The sequence below is a fragment of the Coregonus lavaretus genome, assembly GCF_964263955.1.
Source record: "Coregonus lavaretus genome assembly, chromosome: 10".
Taxonomy (NCBI): Eukaryota; Metazoa; Chordata; class Actinopteri; order Salmoniformes; family Salmonidae; genus Coregonus; species Coregonus lavaretus.
The window spans coordinates 44241756-44265861 of NC_139997.1; the positions used below are offsets into that span (position 1 = coordinate 44241756).

A 24106-nucleotide genomic window follows, 5' to 3' on the forward strand; every position below is an offset into this window, starting at 1 on the left:
ACTTTCATATTCCCCAGAGACATCTGTGTCCAATGTTAACTGTGATTGATTGTCTGAATTGCACAGTGACAGAAACTGACCAATCTGAGAGCCAGTATGGTTGTTGCCTGGCAGTTTTGTGTGGCTTGACTTCCAGGCATATTACTGGTATGAGTACTCATCTGTAGTTCTATCGACATCAATAGAAACCTGTCAGTTTTATTATTTTGAGTATGATTGATTGTACTGGATGTGAACAACTGTACTGGCTCGGATTGCCTGAGTGAGTTTGGTTGATTGGCTATCCTAATTTGAATGTGGATACTGACACTTTACAAAAGTTGAGTGCAGCCCCTCTCCCCCTAAGAAAATCTGAACACTGTCTCTAGTCTTTCCCCTACTATTATATAGGGTTGGAAGACTCCTGCCTAGCTCTGTTTCTCCCTACCTGAAAGAATTAAGTCAGAACATTTTGGTCAGATGTTGATTTGGGGGTCTTTGCGGCCTGCATGGTCTAAAAAAAATATTTTGTCAGCCTGAATGTGAGCTATTAAAAAAACACAACTTAAAGGATTTAACTATTGTCTGAATCTGCCACATAAGAATGGTGTTGTGTGATGGGTGGTTCTCCTTAGTCCCTTTTGGGGCACAGTGAGCAGTTTTATCAAGTAATGAATGTGATGAGTCTACTTTGCAACATCAAACACACATGACATTTTCTGGATTTTATCTATTCATGTCACCTTTTTGTATGAGACACGTATTAAATGTCCTCATTGTTTGCAAATCCGGTGTCAAGACTTTTGGTTGTCCCAATGGATGTCCTATATTTTCAGAAAATCAAGATTGTGGGAGATATTCCTGCATATGACTTTCATGTGTTGACTTCAGGGGTGTTCTGTTTGATTCAGGGCTTATTCATTACACACTAAGTAAATATTTCAATAGGAATTGTTCAGTGTATTGGTACATCCACTGATCTGTGAAAAGTACAATATTCTCTTCACTGATAAAAGGGACATTTGTTAGTTATTATATTAATCATAATGTCCTGTCCTTGCCAACACAACAATAAGTGGCAAGTGGGATGCATTATTATACTACCATAGCTATAAAGAGTTAAGCCAATTTTTGTATTTAATGATCAATGTCTACTTATCGGCACGGCATAGATTCGCTAATCTTTACATCACGAAGAACTGTTGTAACCAGTCTTTTCGAAGTGGAAGTAATTTATAGATCACACAATCTGTGCTCAGCACCTTGCTCAGGTCGACCCTCGAACAAGCACACAACCTCTTTGGTTTAGCAGCAGAAAAGCGCCAACTACGAAATAGCACATGACAACAACACTTTCATTATAATTTTTCGACCTACCAAGTGTATCTATGCTTGAGTGAACCCCTCCCCCAACCCTGTGTTCTGTGACGTCATATCAGCTGCAGGCGGACGCAGGGCTGGGTTTCCATTTTCGCATTGAGCGAGTTTCGGGGAACAAGAATATGGAGCCGGAGATGGAGGACAAAACGTTGGAGCTGATGGTGAGTTTTGAATCGGATGATTACTCGCTGCGTCGGAGGTTGTAATATGGTAGTATCACTCGAGAGAAGTTTAGATCGAAAGGATTTGGAACAAACAGGAGGGCCGAGATGACAGACAAAATAGATGCTAACTAGCGTTAGCTAGCTAGGCTAGCGAGCCGAGCGAGGGCCTAGTGTCCGTGATCGAACATTAACCCGTGGCTCATAATTGTAATTATTCTAGTTAACAGCATAATGTTGTTTTGTGGAATGATTGGGAAGAGAATGATTATCATCCGAATGGTAACTTAGAGGTCGACATGACGAGGATTGAGTCGGCTAGTAATAGTAGAGAAAGGGCCGTATAGTGGGCCCCGTCGTTAAGTTAGATGCTAGCTAGGTACAGTAACCAGTTAAACTAGTTAAGTACCTAGGAAAGTAAACTAGGCGATTGGATCTCACTGCGTCGCCGCTGCGCCATTTGTCCGGCTCAAACAAGTTAACGTTAGCCGCAGCACAAGTTAAACCTAAAGTTAGGCTTCAGATAAATGTATGGGTTCTTGAGCGCCTAACTAACGATTTGTTTTGTTAGGTAACTACCCAGATTGTCAACCAAGCACAGGTATAAATATATTCCTAGCTAACTTTAGCTAAAACAGACACTCTCCACCCGAGCACTGGAGTTTAGTATCTGTCATTGTGATCAGTGGCATTTTAAAGCTGCGTAGAAGGAAGTAGTTAACTGACGTACGCTTTACTGGTAGTTAACCATGTCACTATTGTAGCTGTTATGTTGAAGCAAACAGCCGGAGTTATAGCTACATTTTCTGAGTAGGTAGCTAACTAGCAAGTCAGTATGACAACCTCATCAGGCAAAAATTAACACGGCTAACTAGGTTAGATATTCAGAATGATACAAAGGGTTGTTTGGATCCTGGATATTGATTGTGGGACACAAACTCCCGCAATACCAGCCGACGTGATAATTCCACTGTCCCGCAGCCCAGACAGGAAATTCATAAACTTCATCTTCCTCCGGGAAAAAAGCGTCTACACATTATTTTTTCCATGCTACTATTTGGTTTGCGACAGTTGGGGGTTCTATAAACCTACCGGTCTACCTCTACGACCTGTGCAACAATGTATCGTTTAAAATGTTTACAAACGTGATCTCTCCGGTGCCAGCTAGCCCAAGAATTAACGTGAAACTAATAATTCACCAAGGGCCTGGACACCAGTATCGCTATACTATTTATTATTGTGACAAGAAAACAAAACAGAAGCGGATTTAACTTTAGGAAAACAGCCCTGATGTTGTCATCCAGAGTCACATGTATTTATTTTCCAAACAATAGCACACAATATTTTACATATCGCTGGAGTTTGGTTGCCTCGTGTTTACATTTTAACCCTGGAAAAAATATCGCATTACTGCCATCCCCCTTCCCTTAAGAAACCAAGAGTGGCGATTTTAGCATGTAAATCTTGGTGGGACTAACAAACAGAATTTGGGGGGATGCATGCCAGCTAAGCCACAACACTAAACAATGCATGAATTGCACTATAACGGTGACAAACGGTGCCCACAAACTGTTAGGGCCTACTAAAAGCTGTCCCAACACCTTACCACTGCTACACCTGGCTATCAGCGGAGCCTTGCCTGGCAGTGAAACAGTTCATTCAGCCCCATGTACTGCCTTAAAAAAAAAAACATGGCTGACTTGCTTAAACACATGTGGTTTCTACTGACAATTGAGATGTACATACTGGCATAAGGGGAGGACAAGCGGATAAGTGGCAATCTGTAATTTCGATTAAGACATTACTGAGTGAGCTAGAACGTAGTCAATATAACTATTTGTTCAGCACTTTTGAAATGTACAGCAACAGAATTCAGAACATGGGAAGTTCATCCAGTGTTCTCCCTGTACACCAAGTCAGAACCGTAGGATAAATAAAGGGGGTATATAAGCAGACAATGAAAGCTCTTACAATATTCGATGATTACATTTCTCTAAAACAGGTTATAGGCTACATGTGCATCACCAAGTCAGAACAGTAGGTGAAATTTAAGAGTGGAAAATATACCAAATTATTAGGGTGAGGCACATGGCTACACAACATACACGTAGTATAACTTTCTTAGCTCTCGAGTGGCGCAGTGCTAGCTGTGCCACTAGAGATCCTGGTTCGAATCCAGGCTCTGTCGTAGCCGGCCATCACTGGGAGACCCATGGGGCGGCGCACAATTGGCTCAGCGTCGTCCAGGGTAGGGGAGGGAATGGCCGGCAGGGTTGTAGCTCAGTTGGTAGAGCATGGCATTTGCAACGCCAGGGTTGTGGGTTCGATTCCCTCGGGGGGCCAGTATGAAAAATAAAAAAATTATGTATGCACTCACTAACTGTCCGCTAAATGACGTAAATGTAAAATGTTAGCTACAGTATACCTCCCTGGCATATTATGTCATTTATGCAGCAGCATACATTACATTTTTGGACTCACCTTGTTGTGCTGTACTCACTTGAACAGGAAGGTGGCGTGGCGGTCCTTCGTGGGCAAATTTTGTCTCCAAACTTTCTCATCAAAGTCTGGCATTCTCTGGATTTATTGTACTTTCAAGACAACTGGGAACTCGGGGGGGGAGAAACAATGTCGAATCATGATGACGTCAGTGATCTTCAGGTCGTAGCTCTAGAAAGAGGCCCGAGTTCCCGATTTACAATACAGAGTTGGATGACCGTTCAAAACATATTTTCCCAGTTGGAGCTCGTTTTCCCTGAGTTCCAAGTTTTCTTGAACTCACTGAAGTCAGATTTCCAGTTAACAGTTGTTTTGAGCGTGGCAGAAATCATGCTGGATTGACAGCATGGCCAATGTTGAATGTTTGTCATTAAGCTTGGAAAAGAGACCCTTAAACCCATATTTGGAACCACACAGCTACTCAACTGAATAGCAGGCTAGTGATTGCTTGCAGTTAGCCACTGATTCCTTCCAAACCACTCATTGTTGAATTTGCCATTTCCAACTTGTGTAATGTTTATGTTCAATGGCCGATGAGCACCGATACATTTTATCTATAATTTCTCTTCTTAATTTCTCTTCATATGACAAGGATTAAAAAGGATTTGCCAGTAGATTGTGCACTTGATTCATGATGATGACCGCTAGTTAAGATTTTGAAAGTATGATGATCAGTCCAATCAAAGCTACTGTAGATATAACGTTATTTGACATAATTTTATCTGTGGCCAATGACCTTGAGCCTTCTTGGATGGGCACTTATACTGTAACTCTATGGCAGCACCCAAGGGGCTTGAATTTTCGAGCTCTACCCTTAGATTTGGCGGTGACATAGTGTCCCCATGAGTGACAGAACTGAGCCAATCACGGCGCAACTAGAGAACATTACCAACCCCTACTCTCCGTATTTTCCGCTGGCTGCCCCACCACCACAGAAAGCACTGAGCTAGGCTGAAACACATGCATTTTGGAACTGCCTTACTCAAGAAAGCAAAAAAGACCATGTTTGTATGCAGCTTTTTTTTCATCTTTTATTATTTTTATTTTTTTTTACATTGTTTGCAAACTGATATGTGACACGTATTAATGCCAAAATAATAGGCAACCCCAAAATTATTCTTATTTTTTTGCTAAAAATGTGGGTCTCAAAACAGGTGGGGCTCTGCCCATAAACACTCAGAATTCAATTGATTAATTAACCAGCGCAGTGCAGCCTATGTAGGCCTATTGGATATTTATTCAATCATTATTTATTGAAGTTCTTGTCTCATCGTTGAATCTCTGCTAGCTAGCTATATGCCAATGATTTGTTTAGCATTGCTATGTCAAATGATTAGAATTACTGACTGGGTCAAAATATGAGAAAAGCGCTAACGACCAGCCAGCTTGGATAGCAACTTCAGAATCCAAAATGTATCCGATGCAGGAGGCAAGGGAAAATAATGTCTGTGTGGCCATCTGTGTGAGAGCTCACTCAATAGTTATTGGGAGCCCCTAACATGGAGAACAGAAAGCGGTGGAGTGCCATTGTAGCTGGCAACGATATGAGTGGGACGTCCCATTCTCCACCAAAGAAGAGGCAAGCCCTGGCTGTCACCAACCAGCGCCAGTAACATGGAGAGTTCTTCCACTCTTGTGCAATCAACAGAAATGTCACTAACATCACCAACTAGCTTGGTTAGCTCTGACTCGCCAACAATATTAGTTGGTGCCTATGTAGGCCTATTGGAAATTTATTAAATCATTATATATTGAAGTTCTTGTCTCATCATCATTGAATCTATGATTTGTTTAGCATAGCAATGTCGAATGAATACAATTATTAGAATTAACGACTGGCTCAAAACATGAGAAAATAACTAATGAGCAGCCCACTTGGCTAGCAACTTCAGATTGCAAACACGAATTTGGTGAGCAAATAAATGCCGCCTGCTGGAGAAGACAGATTTTGGGCCCAGTTATCCCTCTCGCTTCACCTCTTCCTCTCTGTAATAGTTTATTTTAGGCCTGCTACGTTAGGTTAGCTAGGCATTAACGTTAGCTAGCTACCTGTAGATGCTATTTTTGATTTAGCCATCCATAGATTGCTGTCACCCACGTATCTTATTATATAGCTAGCTACTGACTGAGTGGTTATGCACCTCCACCGGCGCATTTGTTCCATCCAGTGTTCTCTGTTTTGTCACCTTAGAAAATCTTTGCCCATGTTGATCATTTCTCTGTTTCCACACAATATGTCACTGGCACTATCTTACAAAGTAACGTTAGCAGCCTAGTCCTGTGCTTTTGTATTGGACAGAGCATGCCAGTCTAGCCTTGTGACATGTTAGGCTAGAGTCATATGACACTCACTTAAAGTTGCAATATGTACCTTTTTTGGGGCGACCTGACCAAATGCACATAGAAATGTGTGTTATAGAGCTGTCATTCTCATTGAAAGCAAATCCTAAGAAGCGGTAGATCTGATCTATGTGCATGATTTCTATGCTTTGCATTAAGTTACGTTTTGCAGCTTTTGGTTTTGTACAATAGCTTCAAACAGCTGAAAATACATTTTCCATAACCAAAAATATTGTATTTCACAGCGGTTTAGACGTTACATTGATTATTTACACTATACAGTGCATTCAGAAAGTATTCAGACCCCTTTTTCCACATTTTGTTACATTACAGCCTTATTCTAAAATTGTTTTACATTGTTTTTTCCCCCTCATCAATCTATACACAATACCCCATAATGACAAAACAAAAACAGGTTTGCAGATTTGTAAAAAAAAAAATTAACGGACATCACCTTTACATAAGTATTCAGACCTTGCTCAGTACTTTGTTGAAGCACCTTTGGCAGCGATTACAGCCTCGAGTCTTCTTGGGTATGACGCTACAAGCTTGGCTCACCTGTATTTGGGGAGTTTCTCCCATTCTTCTCTGCAGATCCTCTCAAGATCTGGCAGGTTGGATGGGGCGCGTTGCTGCACAGCTAATTTCAGGTCTCTCCAGAGATGTTTGATCGGGTTCAAGTCCAGGCTATGGCTGGGCCACTCAAGGACATTCAGAGACTTTTTCCGAAGCCACTCCTGCGTTGTCTTGGCTGTGTGCTTAGGGTGGCAGGTAGCTTAGTTGTTAAGAGCATTGTGCCAGTAACCGAAAGGTCGCTGGTTCTAATCCCCGAGCCGACTAGGTGAAAAATCTGTCTGTGCCCTTGAGCAGGGCACTTCACCCTAATTGCTCCTGTAAGTCGCTCTGGATAAGAGCGTCTGCTAAATGACCAATTATTTATTTATTATGTGTTGCCCTGTTGGAAGGTGAACCTTCCCCCCCAGTCTGAGGTCCTGAGCGCTCTGGAGCAGGTTTTTATCAAGGATCTGTCTGTACTTTGCTCCGTGTGTTTTAAACGTTTTAGAAAAAAATTCTGATAACCGGTTTTCACTTTGTCATAATGGGGTATTGTGTGTAGATTGATGAGGGAAATTTTTTATTTAATCCATTTTAGAATAAGGCTGTAATGTAACAATGTGGAAAAAGGGAAGAGGTCTGAATACTTTCTGAATGCACTGTACTTGCTTGTTTTGTCACAAACTGAAATTAGGCGAACTATTTGAATTTTAGCAAGCATGAAATGGTGGGGCGATTTCTGCATAGTGCATCTTTAGTGTGGATACAAGCAGGAGTAATGTCTGCAACATCGACTGCATGTGTTTTGTCTACAAGCATACTTAGTGAGGGGAAAAAAGTATTTGATCCCCTGCTGATTTTGTATGTTTGCCCTCTGACAAAGACATGATCAGTCTATCATTTTAATGGTAGGTTTATTTGAACAGTGAGAGACAGAATAACAACAAAAACATCCAGAAAAACGCATGTCAAAAATGTTATAAATTGATTTGCATTTAAATTAGGGAAATAAGAATTTGACCCCTTTACAAAACATGACTTAGTACTTGTGGCAAAACCCTTGTTGGCAATCACAGAGGTCAAACGTTTCTTGTAGTTGGCCACCAGGTTGCACACATCTCAGGAGGGATTTTGTCCCACTCCTCTTTTCAGATCTTCTCCAAGTCATTAAGGTTTTGAGCCTGACGTTTGGCAACTTGAACCTTCAGCTCCCTCCACAGATTTTCTATGGGATTAAGGTCTGGAGACTGGCTAGGCCACTCCAGGACCTTAATGTGCTTCTTCTTGAGCCACTCCTTTGTTGCCTTGGCCGTGTGTTTTGGGTCATTGTCATGCTGGAATACCCATCCACGACCCATTTTCAATGCCCTGGCTGATTTGACGGTACATGGCCCCGTCCATCGTCCCTTTGATGCGGTGAAGTTGTCCTGTCACCTTAGCAGAAAAACACCCCCAAAGCATAATGTTTCCACCTCCATGTTTGATGGTGGGGATGGTGTTCTTGGGGTCATAGGCAGCATACCTCCTCCTCCAAACACGGCGAGTTAAGTTGATGCCAAAGAGCTCGATTTTGTTCTCATCTGTCCACAACACTTTCACCCAGTTCTCCTCTGAATCATTCAGATGTTCATTGGCAAACTTCAGACGGGCCTGTATATGTGCTTTCTTGAGCAGGGGGACCTTGCGGGCGCTGCAGGATTTCAGTCCTTCACGGCGTAGTGTGTTACCAATTGTTTTCTTGGTGACTATGGTCCCAGCTGCCTTGAGATCATTGACAAGATCCTCCCGTGTAGTTCTGGGCTGATTCCTCACCGTTCTCATGATCATTGCAACTCCACGAGTTGAGATCTTGCATGGAGCCCCAGGCCGAGGGAGATTGACCGGTCTTTTGTGTTTCTTCCATTTGCGAATAATCGCATCAACTGTTGTCACCTTCTCACCAAGCTGCTTGGCGATGGTCTTGTAGCCCATTCCAGCCTTGTGTAGGTCTACAATCTTGTCCCTGACCTCCTTGGAGAGCTCTTTGGTCTTGGCCATGGTGGAGAGTTTGGAATCTGATTGATTGATTGCTTCTGTGGACAGGTGTATTTTATACAGGTAACAAAATGAGATTAGGAGCACTCCCTTTAAGAGTGTGCTCCTAATCTCAGCTCGTTACCTATATAAAAGACACCTGGGAGCCAGAAATCTTTCTGATTGAGAGGGGGTCAAATACTTATTTCCCTCATTAAAATGCAAATCAATGTATAACATTTTTGACATGTGTTTTTCTGGATATTTTTGTTGTTATTCTGTCTCTCACTGTTCAAATAAACCTACCATTAAAATTGTAGACTGATCATTTCTTTGTCAGTGGGCAAACATACAAAATCAGCAGGGGATCAAGTACTTTTTTCCCTCTCTGTAGAGGTTCAGTTGTAGGTAATTTGTCGCTCCAGACAAACACACCCTCACACTTCTAGGAGGACAGTAAGGCTGATAACATTTAGACACAGCCAGGACACGCACACTCACAGCCGGAAGTGTCAAGCACCTGCTGCCCTATAAAAATGGGGTAGCAATGAAACCCCTCAGGATACAACTATTGCCATCTGTAGCATTTCCCAGTTCTCCATATATTTTAATTGTATGTTTTAAATGGAATTATCAGACCATTTTGTTTTATTAGGCGAAATCATAAATTACCTCGCACAGCCAACCTAACAATGTCTGATTTCTTTACCTGATTTGATGTCAATCTTTTGAATACAGATGTCAGATTGACATGGCTTTGCAGGTCTGGAGAAGGGGCAGCTGTTGACCAGCCATGGATTCCCCCCCCCCCCCCCTCAAATCCAACAATCTACCACTAACATAAATTAAACCCAGCCCCCGATGCTCAAACAATTAGTTTACTTTGACTGACAGCTTCTTCAGATGAGAAGTTATGGCAAGCCTCCTAGCCTGGCATTGTAATTTGGTCCCCATGGTAAATTGGATGTTGTGCAGTTTGGACCAGAATATTTGGGCTGGCTGTTAATGAATAGTATGTGTATTTTGATGTACTAATGGCCTGTCTCTCTCTCCTCCCCCTCAGAACACCACTTTCATGGACTCCCAGACAGATGAACTCTCAAAGAAAACCACAGTGTTCAAGGTAGGCCAGCAGTCCACGGCCAGACAGTCAGTCACTGAAGTTTAATGGAAGCTTATTTGCCTAGTCTACCTCAAAGAGCACATACACTAATGGTTTATCTACACTTTCTATGTCTTCATACTTCTCTTAAAAGTGTGCCATCAATCTTGACAATCTAGCCATTGTTTACAGTGTTCAGTGAAACAGTGAGTGTACTAATGCCAGACAACAGTGTAGCCTTTAGTCATAAAAAAAAAAACCTTTCTCATAGCACAATGGCATCTTAGCCAGCGATTTTAAAAGGCAATCCACATTAACCAAAACCAGATTCAACATATAAAGCCAGTTTCCCAGACACAGATTAAGCCTAGTTCTGGACTTAAAAGAATGCTCAATAGAGATTGTCAGGGAAACCGGCCCATAGAGTTCTGTACACCGATTAGCAGGATTAAGGCCCAAAGCCCGTCCCTCATTTGACAAGAGAGCCATGTAGACTGAAGCTCTGATGGTTTATAACCTTTTCTCCTCTGTTCAGACGATCACTAACGGTCCGATGACGGGCTCAAGGAAGAGGCCATCGGAAGGGAACTATGAGAAGGAGAAGGAAGTGTGCATCCAGCTGTTTGACCAGTGGTCTGAGGCTGACCAGGTGGAGTTTGTGGAACACCTGATCTCACGCATGTGCCACTACCAACACGGCCACATCAACTCCTACCTCAAACCAATGCTCCAAAGGGACTTCATCACTGCACTGCCAGGTATGGTACACACTTGCTCTCGAGAACCCATGGTGCCTTATGGGACCATGTAAACTACAATCCCAACGCTCTGTTTTAACGTTTAGAAACGTCAATAATCATTGCTTTCCATACGGTTTTCAAAACGTATTAGTGAGAAATAATCTTTCAAATAAAAAATATACACTTACTGTAGCAGGTTTGCACAGATCCATACGGCTGTGTGTGCCTCCAGCCGACGAACTACACTTCTTCCCCCAGTTACGTTTACACACAGGTGTTCATGCAAGCTGTATAGCTAATTAGCACAGGTTGTCGCCTCTGTCTTCCTTAAACAAGCGCTATAACATGGAGATATGGCTGTGTGGGAACACTAACCCTAACCTTATAAAGGTGTGTGTAGTAATTAGGTCTGACCCCAATTAATTAACTGGTCGATTGTTTGGTCGTTAGGCTGTTGGTCGACCAATATTTTTTTTAGTCGAGCAGTAACCTATATATTCATGCCCATCTTAGTGAACTAATCCATTGCGGAGGCCTAGACTAAAAGCCAATTTATGCTTGATTTGAAAATGTGGTCGGAGGCTCCATATGGAGGGTGTGACACAATTGCAGAGGCCAAATCGAGCTCTGTACCGCATCGCCATGCGCCTCCCAAATGTTGTAACAATGCAGAGGGCTCTGTATAGCTCCGCATTGACATGATTGGTTGATGGTAGGGTGCGGTACATCCAGTATAAACACAAACTCACTTCCTTGACAACAGCTCTGCACTGCTCCACGAAGCGCAAGTATGAATGCCCTGACTTCTACTGAGGCCGTATCACCGTAAATGCTGTGGCCAATGCATACGTCGGATTGACCATGCGCCCAGATGCACAATGCACTTCTCTTTCCAGAATGCCCTCTCTCCCGCCAATTTGTGCACATTCATTGATTCATAACTTCAGTCCCCCACAAGTTCAGTCCCCTGTAGCTCAGTTGGTAGAGCATAGCACTTGCAACGCCAGGGTTGTGGGTTCGTTTCCCACGGGGGCCAGTATGAAAATGTATTCACTCACTAACTGTAAGTCGCTCTGGATAAGAGCATCTGCTAAATGACTAAAATGTAAAAGTAATAACTTCATTGTGTGAATTGTTTGCGTTTAATTGTTAGTGTATATCAATTCCCCATTACATATATCACCAGTAGTACATTTACCATTAATTCCTATAATTTCTAATCTACAATGTTTGTTACTTTGGTTACGGTAATGTATTTTTAATGCATTCAATATTATTATTCCTGTCTTCCTGTTCTTTTTGTCAGAGTAGACACATTGTTTGCAGAGTGCTCAACCTATGCTACACTTGTGAGAAACAAGTTTTGGTTTATTTAATTCCATTTACGAGTTCTGTCAATTTAGTCATTGTCTTTTGTTTGGAGTGCTCCTGTCAATGTTGAGTAAGGACGCGCAAATGTAGGCATATACAGTGCATTCGGAAAGTATTCAGACCCATTGACTTGTTCAAATTTTGTTATGTTACAGCCTTATTCTAAAATGAATTAAATACAAAAAAATCCTCATCAATCTACACACAATACCCCATAATGACAAAGCGAAAGCAGGTTTTTAGAAATGTGTGTAAAAAACAAAACAACAACAAATAAACAAGTATTCAGACCCTTTGCTATGATACTCGAAATTGAGCTCAGGTGCGTCCTGTTTATTGCTTTGTTAGCATGACTATATTATAGCTAGAGCTGTCAAATGATTCAAATAATTGAGTTAATCCCATGGTTTTCTGTAGTCAACTACGATTAATCAAATGTTGTTTTAATTTGACCCTAATTAAAGATGTTTCCATTTAAATCACATTGGTTTGCAGGTATAACCTATTTGGATTATAAGGGAAGGAAACACAAAATAAACTATTCTAAGACAATAACAATAGATCAGCAAGGTTGATGTAAAATATCATACCACTATTAGATCTAGCCTTGGCTACTTCTTATCCATGTTCTTCAACATAAACTAGACAATTTGCTTAAATCTTGACCTGAGAACTACAACTAAAACTGTAGCTAAATGGAATGTAAGTTCTGTTCTGATTTTCATTGTGTAAAATAATAGTTGAATTTCTAGATGCATTCAGCCATGGCATTCTAAACATTCTTGTTTGGTTAGTTCGCTAGCTAGCCAACATTAGCTTAACGAACTAATTACTTCTGTGCAAATGACGTTTTTCCTGTTATCTAAAGAAACGCCTGGGAATGTGTTCATAGTTTAACTTTCTGTAAATTTTCCTTAAAATGTGTTACTCAAGCTGCACGCATAATGGATGTTTTAGCACCACAAGAGAGACAGCAGGCTGTACTGCAGCTGCTGCCGACGAAGAGGACCGAGTGCGTTGTGTTGCGCTCTAAAGGATCCGTGCGGAAACAGACTTTTGGGTGACAAAATTGAGATGGGATTACATGTCAAAAGAAATTACGCCGTAAAGAATTTTAACAGCTAATTGTAATTCACGCATTAACTTTTACAGCCCTAATTATAGCACCAAACTAATGCACTTACACATAATATACACAACCAATATACCACCTAACCACCACTACATGCTCCAAGGGAAACCACTTTACAGGCTCAGTTCATCCACACATTCCCAATATACGCATGAGTACTTCTAATCATTGTGTTAAACTAATGTGTTGCACTGTGTCTCTTCTTGTGCCTATAGCTCAGGGTCTGGACCACATAGCGGAGAACATCCTGTCGTTCTTGGACGCGCGCTCTCTGTGTTCGGCAGAGCTGGTGTGTAAGGAGTGGCAGAGGGTCATCTCAGAGGGCATGCTGTGGAAGAAACTCATAGAGCGTATGGTCCGTACAGACCCCCTCTGGAAAGGCCTGTCAGAGAGGCACCAGTGGTGAGTACGGACTGGGACCACTGGCTGGGCCACCCTGGATCACAATTAGTTTAATTAAAATCACTAGTAGAAGGGATCAAGATCTTTCCATTTGTTGTTGTTGTTATTATTATTCTCAAGAACCTACATGATAGACTGTATTCAAGACTGTTTCCAAAACTGTATCCAAGCGTCCTCACCTTAGAAAAAGACAATTGATGTTGTTGAGATGAATAAATGTGTGCTTTTTTTTAAATGGTGAATGTGTTCTCTCTCCTAGGGAAAAGTACCTGTTCAAGAATCGAACCACAGAAGTCCCACCAAACTCCTACTACCGCTCCCTTTACCCCAAAATCATCCAGGACATAGAGGTGAGTGCTTCTGCTTCTCGCCTTGTCCACTCTCATTCACCTTCCTCTCACTGATCTTTCCTGTTTCCCATTCACCTGACCTGGCTCCACGCCCCCCTCCCTCTCCCTGCAGACGATCGAGGCCAACTGGAGGTGTGGTCGGCACAATCTGCAGCGGATCCAGTGTCGCTCAGAGAACAGTAAGGGGGTTTACTGTCTGCAGTATGACGACGACAAGATCATCAGCGGCCTCAGAGACAACTCCATTAAGGTTGGTGTTCCTGTTTAATGTTGAATGAAGGGGGAAAAACAAGTCTAATGCCTACTGGATATTTTGAATACAAGATCCATATTTTGAACACAAAGTGCCTTACAATGTGTCATTTTAATAAATCATATTTTGGGATAAAAATTTCTCGCTGTCTTGTCTGGTAGATCTGGGATAAGCAGTCTCTGGAGTGTCTGAAGATCCTGACCGGTCATACAGGCTCAGTGTTGTGTCTGCAGTATGATGAGAGGGTCATCGTCACCGGCTCCTCAGACTCCACCGTCAGGTCAGCACCTCTCCCTCTTCTCTGCTGTTGTCCTCTGTCCTCTTACGCATGCTCCAGGAAGCTCCAAAACTAGTTTTATTGAAGAGAAGAGTGGAATCTGCATGTGGTATATTGTGTCTGTGTTTGATATTGATGATCTCTCTCTGTCTCAGGGTGTGGGATGTGAACACTGGGGAGGTGCTGAACACTCTGATCCATCACAATGAGGCGGTCCTCCATTTGCGGTTCTGTAACGGTCTGATGGTGACGTGCTCTAAGGACCGTTCCATCGCCGTGTGGGACATGGCCTCGCCCACCGACATTAGTCTGCGCCGTGTGCTGGTCGGCCACAGAGCAGCGGTCAATGTGGTGGACTTCGATGACAAGTACATCGTGTCAGCGTCCGGTGACCGTACCATCAAGGCAAGTCTGCCCCGAAGATCCAGGGTCAGCTCACTAGAGCCTCGAGCATGTCACCATCTCAACAAGCATATGTTCTAGTACTTTTGCAGTGGCACAAGACTTACTTAGGTCCCACTAGGGACGAAGAAGACTAAGGCCTCAATCTCTGCACTAGTCTTCTTTGTTCTGCCTTCCTTGTATTTTCCAGTTGGTGTCCATCTGAGCGCAACTTTATGGGTCCTTTCTTGAGACATCCTCAGCACATGTCCAACCCAATGGATCCTGTGCATCTTGATCTCAACAGCAATATTTTTACTTCCTGTCTTATATGCGTTAGAGATCTTGTTCGGCCAATAGTTGTTGCAGATCTTGCAAAGACAGCCATTTGGCATCAACCCTGTTCATGTGTCTTAGTGATCCTCTGCTAAAGCATTGTAAAGTCGCTACTTTTGTATGGTTCAGAGTCTACTGAATGCACATCCTGCCTTATATTTAGCCAGGCTTTGATTTCTTGGCTCGTCATATAGTGTTTATGGTACTTCCTGTAAGCTGGATTGATGAGGGGCTTTAGTTCTTTCCCCCTGCTCTATATGAGCATGGCTGTTTTAATCAAATAAAATGGTATTTGTCACATGCGCCGAATACAACAGGTGTAGACCTTACAGTGAAATGCTTACTTACAAGCCCTTAACCAACAATGCAGTTTTCAGAAAAATAAGTGTTAAGTAAAAAATAGATAAGTTAAAAATAAAAAAATAATTAAAGAGCAGCAGTAAAATAACAGTAGCGAGGCTATATATAGGGGGTACCGGTACAGAGTCAATGTGCGGGGGCACAGGTTGGTCAGCCACAGAGCAGCAATCAAAAGCTAGTTATCTTCCCATCACTGCTTGTCATCATTCATTCACAAAAGATACTTGAATTTAAAAAAATACAAGCCAGCCACGCCTATCAAGTGCCCTCTACCCAAACCTAACAAATCCTATTTCTGGTTGAGCTCAGTTGTTCTGTGACGTGTCCAGTAGAGGGCAGTATAGAGCAGGAGTTAGCCCAGCGTGTGATACTTGCTGTGGAAAGCACTGACTGAACCCAGAGTCCAGAGCTGACATCTCTCCTCCTAGGGCCAAACTTTGGGCCTGTCTCCTCACCTCGGCCCCAGATCCAGTCTCAGCCTCAACCCTAGTCTTAGCCCCAGCTCCAGCCCTGTACCTGCTTGCCCCTGTCTTCCAGACAGTGGATATGTGGGCAGCCAGGATTCCAGGAACAAAGAGACCCTGGTTAGCCCACCCATTGCCCTGGGAGACGGGCCAAGGCATTCTGTACCGAGCTGCCTCCCGCACACAACACCCCAGTGCTCTGAAAACATTCCACAATAAATAATTGAGGGAATGCAATATGTGTGCGTTTGGAAGAGTGAGTGTTACTCTACACCCAAAATATGGGTATTACTATTATACCTATATGTGTTTACATTCATGTGTTCACGCAGCTGCACGGTATCATTCTCTCTGACACGTGAGTGTGTGTGTGTGTGAAAGAGAGAGGGATATAGCTCTGGTCCAGACAGTGATTAGTACAGATGCATTCTAATGGAGGAAAACCGGAAGGATGCGGTTTCAAGAGATTAAAAGTAAAGGTTGTCAACTTGAAGGATTATGTAGGCTAAACGGCTGTTTGTGTAGACCTCAGGGGTTGTGTGCATTCGCTCATGTTTTGCCTTGTCGCCCCTGCAGGTGTGGAGCACCAGCACGTGTGAGTTTGTGCGCACGCTGAATGGCCATAAGAGAGGCATCGCCTGTCTGCAGTACAGAGACCGACTAGTGGTCAGCGGCTCATCGGACAACACTATCCGGTGAGTGTGTTTGTTAATGAGGGCGAAAAATCTGTCAGCTATGTGTTTGTTACACTGGTCTATATTTATAGAACTGTAACCTGGAGATGAACATAATTTGTCATGGCTGTTCTCTCAAATGTTACTAAACTAACACTGATTCTCTTTCTCTTCAGGTTATGGGATATTGAGTGTGGGGCATGTTTGCGCGTATTGGAAGGCCATGAAGAGTTGGTCCGCTGCATTCGATTCGACAACAAAAGGATCGTTAGTGGAGCCTACGATGGGTGAGTCTTTATCCCTTTGTGGCAGGTGTTAGCCTGAGCTGATCTCTTACTACTAATGGAGATCTGACCATTAATGGGTTTATTCCCTCACTCTAATCCTGCACTTGGCCACTGCTAATCCTTGTTATTCTCTCACTGCTAATCTGACTCTTGGTCTCCCGATCTCAATCCCAGTCTCGGCCTGTTAATCAGAATAAATCTGCTAGGCTGTTAGTCAAACTTTAATAGGACAGAGTAAGGGATCCTCCAGTTTATCCACTAACATAACGTCGTCCCCAGGCTATTGCGCACAGCTCATATAAGCCTGGGATATCAACCACTCAATATTGGGCTTAGTGGGAGTGACCATAGAATGATATGGGAGTGACCTACTGTGTAAAGTATTTTGTCATTTAATTTTAGCTAATCGTACGACTGCAAGGCGTGGCTCTGTTCTTGTGGTGTGCTAGCGCACGGGGAGAGTTGGGGGGAAAGGTGTTGTGGGAGATGATTGGTTGATAGATTAAGCCAATGCCTATCTCCCGGCTCTCTGTATTGGCTAAAGAAGGCCAAGTTTGACTCATTGGTCCACCAGAGTCTTCGCGTATTTGGGCGGAAGTGTCTGGGAACGAGATTATCCATTGACAAGACTTGGAAGACTGTTTGTTGTTTACGTTATGTTGTTAAGAGGGTGTTTCTGTGATGTTTCTTTGTAGTAAAATCAAAGTATGGGACCTGCAAGCTGCTCTGGACCCTCGTGCCCCTGCCAGCACCCTCTGTCTGCGCACACTGGTGGTAAGTCTTGCCTGGATCTAGAACATGGAGATTGTGGCGACGATTATAAGGGTAGTTATTGTAGATGATACTGATGAATGTTGTTTTTCAGGAGCACTCTGGGCGTGTATTCCGACTACAGTTTGATGAGTTCCAGATCATCAGCAGTTCCCATGACGACACCATCCTCATCTGGGATTTCCTGAACGTGTCGACCAATGGACAGACTGAGGGCCGGTCGCCCTCTCGCACGTATACATACATCTCCAGATAGCAGGTATACACGACTCGCACACATTCAGTAGAGTACACACCTGCATACACTCACTAGATCTAACACACACTAGAGATGAAAACAAAACATTTTAGTGATCTTTTTTATAAACAAGATTTGGATCTGATTCAAAATATGTGGCTTTTTGATAGATAAGACGTATTTCGAGTATGCACGCTTATCTCTTACTATATTTTGCAGGGTAAATTCGGCCCTAGCAACCATCAACTAATCGATTTAGAAAAAGTTGAACTAACACGAATGTTGTCCTGCAGACACGTAAATGAAGTGACACCTATAGGATCAATAGTGCAAATGGGGTGCACACGCAAAAAATACAAGTTGCCTTTTCTGAGTATATTATATTTATTGACACTCATCGATATGCCGTTGTCAGTAGCAGCAGGATGAACTGCACATATTTCAGATGGGTGCGATGTAAAAAAATATCTTGGCATGTGCATGATAGCTGCGGGACCATACCAGCCTCTCGATTCGTATTATTTCCGTAAAAGCCAATTTATGCTTGATCTGAAAATGTGGTAGGAGGCTTTGTTTGGAGGGTGTGACACAATTGCGGAGCTTCCGGAGGCATGCGGAGGCCAAAGCCTTTAAGTCTGCTCGACATTACTGTTTACTTTATGCATCGCTGACTCTACCTTTAAGCCAGCCACCCAATTTCTTCTATTGATCTTCAGTCTACAAAACCTTTTTGGGTAAGCACTGCAGCTCATGTACAACTCCAAAATGTTTTGCTCGGTGGCGCGACTACTGACTTAAATCGAACACACCTACAAGATATCATGAATAGTGTGCTGAGTGTGTGCGTCTCTCTCTGCAGGGCAGGCCTGGTGGAATGTGGTGTGTGTGTGTGTGTGTGTGTGTCCGAGGACAGTCCTGATGGCCAAGTCTCTGTGTCAATGTGTCAGGGTCAGAGATCAAGGAAAGGACCCACCCTCCCTTCCTCATTCCTTCATCATCCTCTTTGCAACATCTCTGTCCTCCTCCTGGTGTTCATGTGGAGGGGTCATCCCTCCCCATTTGCCCTTCAGTGCTCAAACACACTGCCCTTTACCCCCCGAAACGCTCACACTCTCACACAGAGCGAAGTCTATTAGGTCACACTCTAAGACCCACCTCCCCTTACTCTGCTCCCTCAAGACAGAGGCCTGGACATGAAGGAATCTGAACTGAATGGCTGGAGAGGTGGCGAAGGAGGCGGCTGGAGACGGCCTGTTAAAGCTGCCCTGGGGAGGAAAGAAAAGAGGCAGGGCCGGGGCTCAACTCTTCTTATCCAAACTGAGTGACAGATACCTCAGGCCCGCCCCTTTGGGCCCAAGGACTGTATCAATATTGTTCTTTTCTCATTTTGTTTGGTGGAAGAAAGAAAAAAGACTGGAAGAGAGAGCCTACGTGTACATTTCTTCCCTGAAGACTTTACTGCATGGATGAATGATGGGACAACCGTGTGCTAGTGACCTATTTGTTTTTCTAACTTTTATTTTTTATTTGGGACTTTTAATTCATTTAGCTTTCTTTGTTACATTGTACTAAGAATTGTAATTTTCTCTTTCCAAATCCCTCTCAAATTAACCCTCTCTCATCCCTAGTTCTCTACCTTGTGTCCCTTTTTCACTTTCTCTCCCTCTGTCTTGTTCTGTCCTCCTCTTGCTGTCTGCCTGTCTAGGTTCTGAATGACCCCTAACTGAGCGGAAATTAGTTGTAAACAGAATTGTCTCGTCTAAAATTGTGTTGTATATTAAATGATTTTTTTAAAGAAAGAAAAAACATTATTAATACGAATAAAGTACTTGACTGTGAAGGAGTGTAAACCAGCGTGTATGAGCAGTGTTTGTTCACTATAATGTATCTATGCCATTGGTACTGTATGTACAGACCAAACCACTACTCTGTTGAAGCGGACCTCACACTAGTGAATTGAGGATATATTATTAACTCTGAATTGGTGTGTGTAGTATCGAGGGGATGATCAAAGTTGGTCTGCAGACGGAATACTGAAGCACAAAAAGGGTGATCAGGAATGCAGCAATGCACTGGAACCCACATTCCTCTCCACACATATCCAACCCATTCTCTGCCTTGCACACATTGAGGTGGTTCGAATAATCTCGCCCGGGGGTGTGTTTTCACATGCAAAAGTGACTGCTTTTGAGCTTTATCTGCCAATGAAAAGAAATGTATGTTTCTAGACGATGCACCATGCTGACCGAGCGGCACAGATTACTGTTCGATTTGAGAAGAGAGCTCCTCCCTCCCCTCGATGACGTAACAGCCTTAGCCCGGTGCGCAGCATACTCGAATCCACCCATTCTCTCAAGGAAATGTTTTATGGTAGGGAAGGGGTTAACTAGTCAGTTGCATAACTGAATTAATTCAACCAAAATTGGCCTTCCGCATTTAACCCAACCCCTCAGAGATGTGCAGTGGACTGCCTTAATCAAAGAAATGTGGTCCTCTGTAGCTCAATTGGTAGAGCATGGCGCTTCTAACGCCAGGGTAGTGGGTTCGATCCCCGGGACCACCCATATGTAAAAATGTATGCACACATGACTGTAAGTCGCTTTGGATAAAAGCGTCTGCTAAATGGCATATTATTATTAATCAACATCATCGGTGCCCAGGGAGCAGTTGTTGGGGGTTAACTGCTTTGATCAATGGCAGAACGTCGGCGTTTTCCACCTTGGGGATTCGAACCAGTGATACAGGCCCAATGCTCTTAACCGCTAGGCTACCTGACGCAATGAAAGGCTGTACCTCCTGCCCCGCCATCTTCAGTACTACAGGGCAGAGACGGAAGAGAAAGTGAGACATCTTACAGGGAGGTGGAATAAGTAGACCAGAGCCGGCTGTTATTGGGCAGTTTCCCACTGGAAAACAAATCCTGTAAGTGGGTGTTCCCTCTCGTGTCATCATGCCAGAGATTATGGAGGAACTATGAGCTCATGCGAGAGAGGGAACGCCCACTTACACAGACAGGAACCGTGACCATTTATGAAACATCTTCATTTATCCACCACATTTGCTACAGGGCACACATGCCTGTGAGACAGTCCCAGCTGCAGGAAATGACATGTTTATGGGTGTGGCCCTCAATGAGGCCACCATCCAGTTATGGAAGGGCTGCACTGCTCACAGGTAGATACACACTCATATATGTTAGTGTATAGGTACTCAACGTGTGTTTTAGCTCATTTCCCATTTATTAACTCCGTTATCAACTCAAGATTTGAGCTGGTGTGTATTAACCTGATCAGCATTGATTCTATGTATTGGCAGCTGCGTCCCATCCGAGAAGGTCTCCATAAGCTCAGCTCGTTTTCCAATGGAAGAATCAATTGACTTAATCCCGTGGTTTGGCACATATTCTGTGTTCTGTGCAGATGCTCCCATTTCCAGTGACCAACAAATGAAATTTGTACTCTTTTTTTAAATGTATTATTAATTTTTTTATATGGAACACAGCAGCAATGACTGAGAGCATGGTGCCAGCAATGTCAAGGATATGAGTTGCCCATGTACCAATTTTCAATTATTATAAAAAAAAAAAAATGGGAACTCGGGTCGGGGTCTCAACTTACTGAGAGTTAGAATAATAGAATACACAAGGTGCAATTTTGAAATTTGGTTGTGCATCAGCAGTCACTCAATTAGCCCATGTCAGTCTAGCGGCCAGCAATCTAAGCTTGTAGGAAGCTTGGTCAAATTACTGACCAGGATGGGGCCCCTTGATCATCAGTTATCATTAAGAATCATATCATGTGTAGAATTGCAGGAAATTTGCTGTAAAACTGCACATTTTTCTCTCCGACCCATGGCAAAATGAGTAGAATTGCAGGTAATTAGTTATAAAATTGGAAAATGTTCTCTTCGCCTCATGGCAAAATGTGTAGAATTGCAGCGAACTTGCTTTAAACCGGCAACATTTTCTCTAACTTTAAAACTAAAAAAAATGTTCTCTTCGCTGTCAAGAGGTGAGCCATTAAAATGTTTTTCTCGCAAGGTGGGGTGAATGGATGTGGGTACGCAGACACACGAGCCACTGCGGCCCCTCATGAGTTCGATTTTTTTGTGGCCCCCACCCTAATCAAAGTTGCCCATCCCTGACATAGACTGACCAGGTGAATCCAGTTGAAAGCTTTGATCCCATATTGATGTCACCTGTTAAATCCACTTCCATCAGTGTAGATGAAGGGGAGGAGACAGGTTAAGTTAGGATTTTTAGGCCTTGAGACAATTGAGACATGGATTGTGTATGTGTGCCATTCAGAGGGTGAATGGGCAAAACAAAACAAAATATTTAAGTCACAGAAAGCGGCACAGGTCCTAATCCAGGCACTTGTCATCTCCCGTCTGGATTACTGCAACTCGCTGTTGGCTGGGCTCCCTGCCTGTGCCATTAAACCCCTACAACTTATCTAGAACGCTGCAGCCCGTCTGGTGTTCAACCTTCCCAAGTTCTCTCATGTCACCCCGCTCCTCCGCACACTCCACTGGCTTCCAGTTGAAGCTCGCATCTACTACAAAACCATGGTGCTTGCCTACGGAGCTGTGAGAGGAACGGCACCTCCTTACCTTCAGGCTCTGATCAGACCCTACACCCAAACGAGGGCACTACGTTTATCCACCTCTGGCCTGCTAGCCCCCCTACCTCTAGGGAAGCACAGTTCCCGCTCAGCCCAGTCAAAGCTATTCGCTGCTCTGGCAGCCCAATGGTGGAACAAGCTCCCCTACGACGCCAGGACAGCGGAGTCACTGACCACCTTCTGGAGACACTTGAAACCCTACCTCTTTAAGGAATACCTGGAATAGTATAACAGTAATCCTTCTCCTCCACCCCCCCCCCCCCCCCCCCATAAAAAAAAAAAGGTGGTTGTCCCACTGGCTATCCTAAGTTGAATGCACCAATTTGTAAGTCGCTCTGGATAAGAGCGTCTGCTAAATGACTTAAATGTAAATGTAAGTCCCTTTAAACGGGGTATGGTAGTAGGAGCCGGTTTGAGTGTGTAAAGAACTGCAACGCTAATCTGTTTTTCACGCTCAACAGTTTCCCATGTATCAAGAATGGTCCACCACCCAAAGGACATCCAGCCAACTTGACACAACTTTGGGAAGCATTGGAGTCATGGGCCAGCCTCCCTGTGGAACGCTTTCGACACCTTGTTGTCCATGTCCTGACGAATTGATGCTGTTCTGAGTGCAGAAGGGGGTGCAACTCAATATTAGGAAGGTGTTCCTAATGTTTTGTACACTCAGTGTATGTTTGTGTTCAATTAAGGCAATACAATTGGTCTAAAACAGCTATCATGCCATCAAGTTAAATACATTATTTTAATAACGATAACAATTGTAATAAAATCCATTATATAATTTCTCAATTTCTCTTTAAATATTTTCATATGAGACAAACTGAAGATATTCTACTAACTATGTTACAGCAGCTTTCTGTATTGATTGAATAGGCAGCAACAGTAGCTCCTGAATCAAATATGAAGAGAAACATATAAGAAATGTCTTGAGAAACCATGACTGGCCCTCTGAGTTGGCTACACGTTATAGTCCAGTCGTCTGTCGTATCGGGTGAATGGTGGCAATTATTGCTGTCAACAAAGAGTCCGCTTATGCTGCACAATGATTAGAGGCTTTTATTAATATCACAAGGTTACAGCATAAGTTACAGACCCGCGGTGCCTGGAGAACGGCGTCCCAGATTGCAATGGCCGTTCTGCCTTCTCCTTCGGTTTTCCCCCTACTTATAAACAATGCAAAAAGATGCTCCCTCTTCTGGCCAATCACCAGTCTCCCCTGTCTACAACACACTTCCTGTCTGTTGTATGTGACGTTACACTAAAACATTCCCTCTTGATACTAAAATCAACATTCTTTCAGTTCCACTTAAAAAACATTTAACAACGTCATAATCTCAATACACGACATATCCCCCCTTCGAGACGAACAGTCTCGAAAACAAACAGAATAGGATTATGACAAGTAACAATTTATCT

General features: G+C 43.2%; 1 protein-coding gene across 4 annotated transcripts; it reads left to right on the forward strand.

Moving 5' to 3' along the window:
* Nucleotides 1–1430: 1430 nt before the first annotated feature.
* Nucleotides 1431–23475, forward strand: LOC311136681 (F-box and WD repeat domain-containing 11-B-like). 4 transcript variants are annotated; one of them, XM_084170902.1, is made up of 13 exons: nucleotides 1431–1520; nucleotides 9991–10050; nucleotides 10565–10787; nucleotides 13488–13674; nucleotides 13934–14024; nucleotides 14137–14274; nucleotides 14439–14557; nucleotides 14710–14959; nucleotides 16672–16790; nucleotides 16946–17056; nucleotides 17752–17830; nucleotides 17922–18086; nucleotides 18925–19905. In XM_084170902.1, exons 1-12 carry the CDS (start codon nucleotides 1482–1484, stop codon nucleotides 18081–18083), a joined length of 1578 nt encoding a protein of 525 aa, XP_084027028.1. In that variant the 5' UTR covers nucleotides 1431–1481; the 3' UTR covers nucleotides 18084–18086; nucleotides 18925–19905. The 4 variants fall into 4 exon arrangements, with proteins under 4 accessions (XP_084027028.1, XP_084027027.1, XP_084027026.1 ...); XM_084170901.1 differs by lacking the exon at nucleotides 18925–19905 and adding an exon at nucleotides 23149–23475 and having other exon boundaries at nucleotides 1433–1520; XM_084170900.1 differs by having other exon boundaries at nucleotides 1434–1520; nucleotides 19245–19905.
* Nucleotides 23476–24106: the final 631 nt, after the last annotated feature.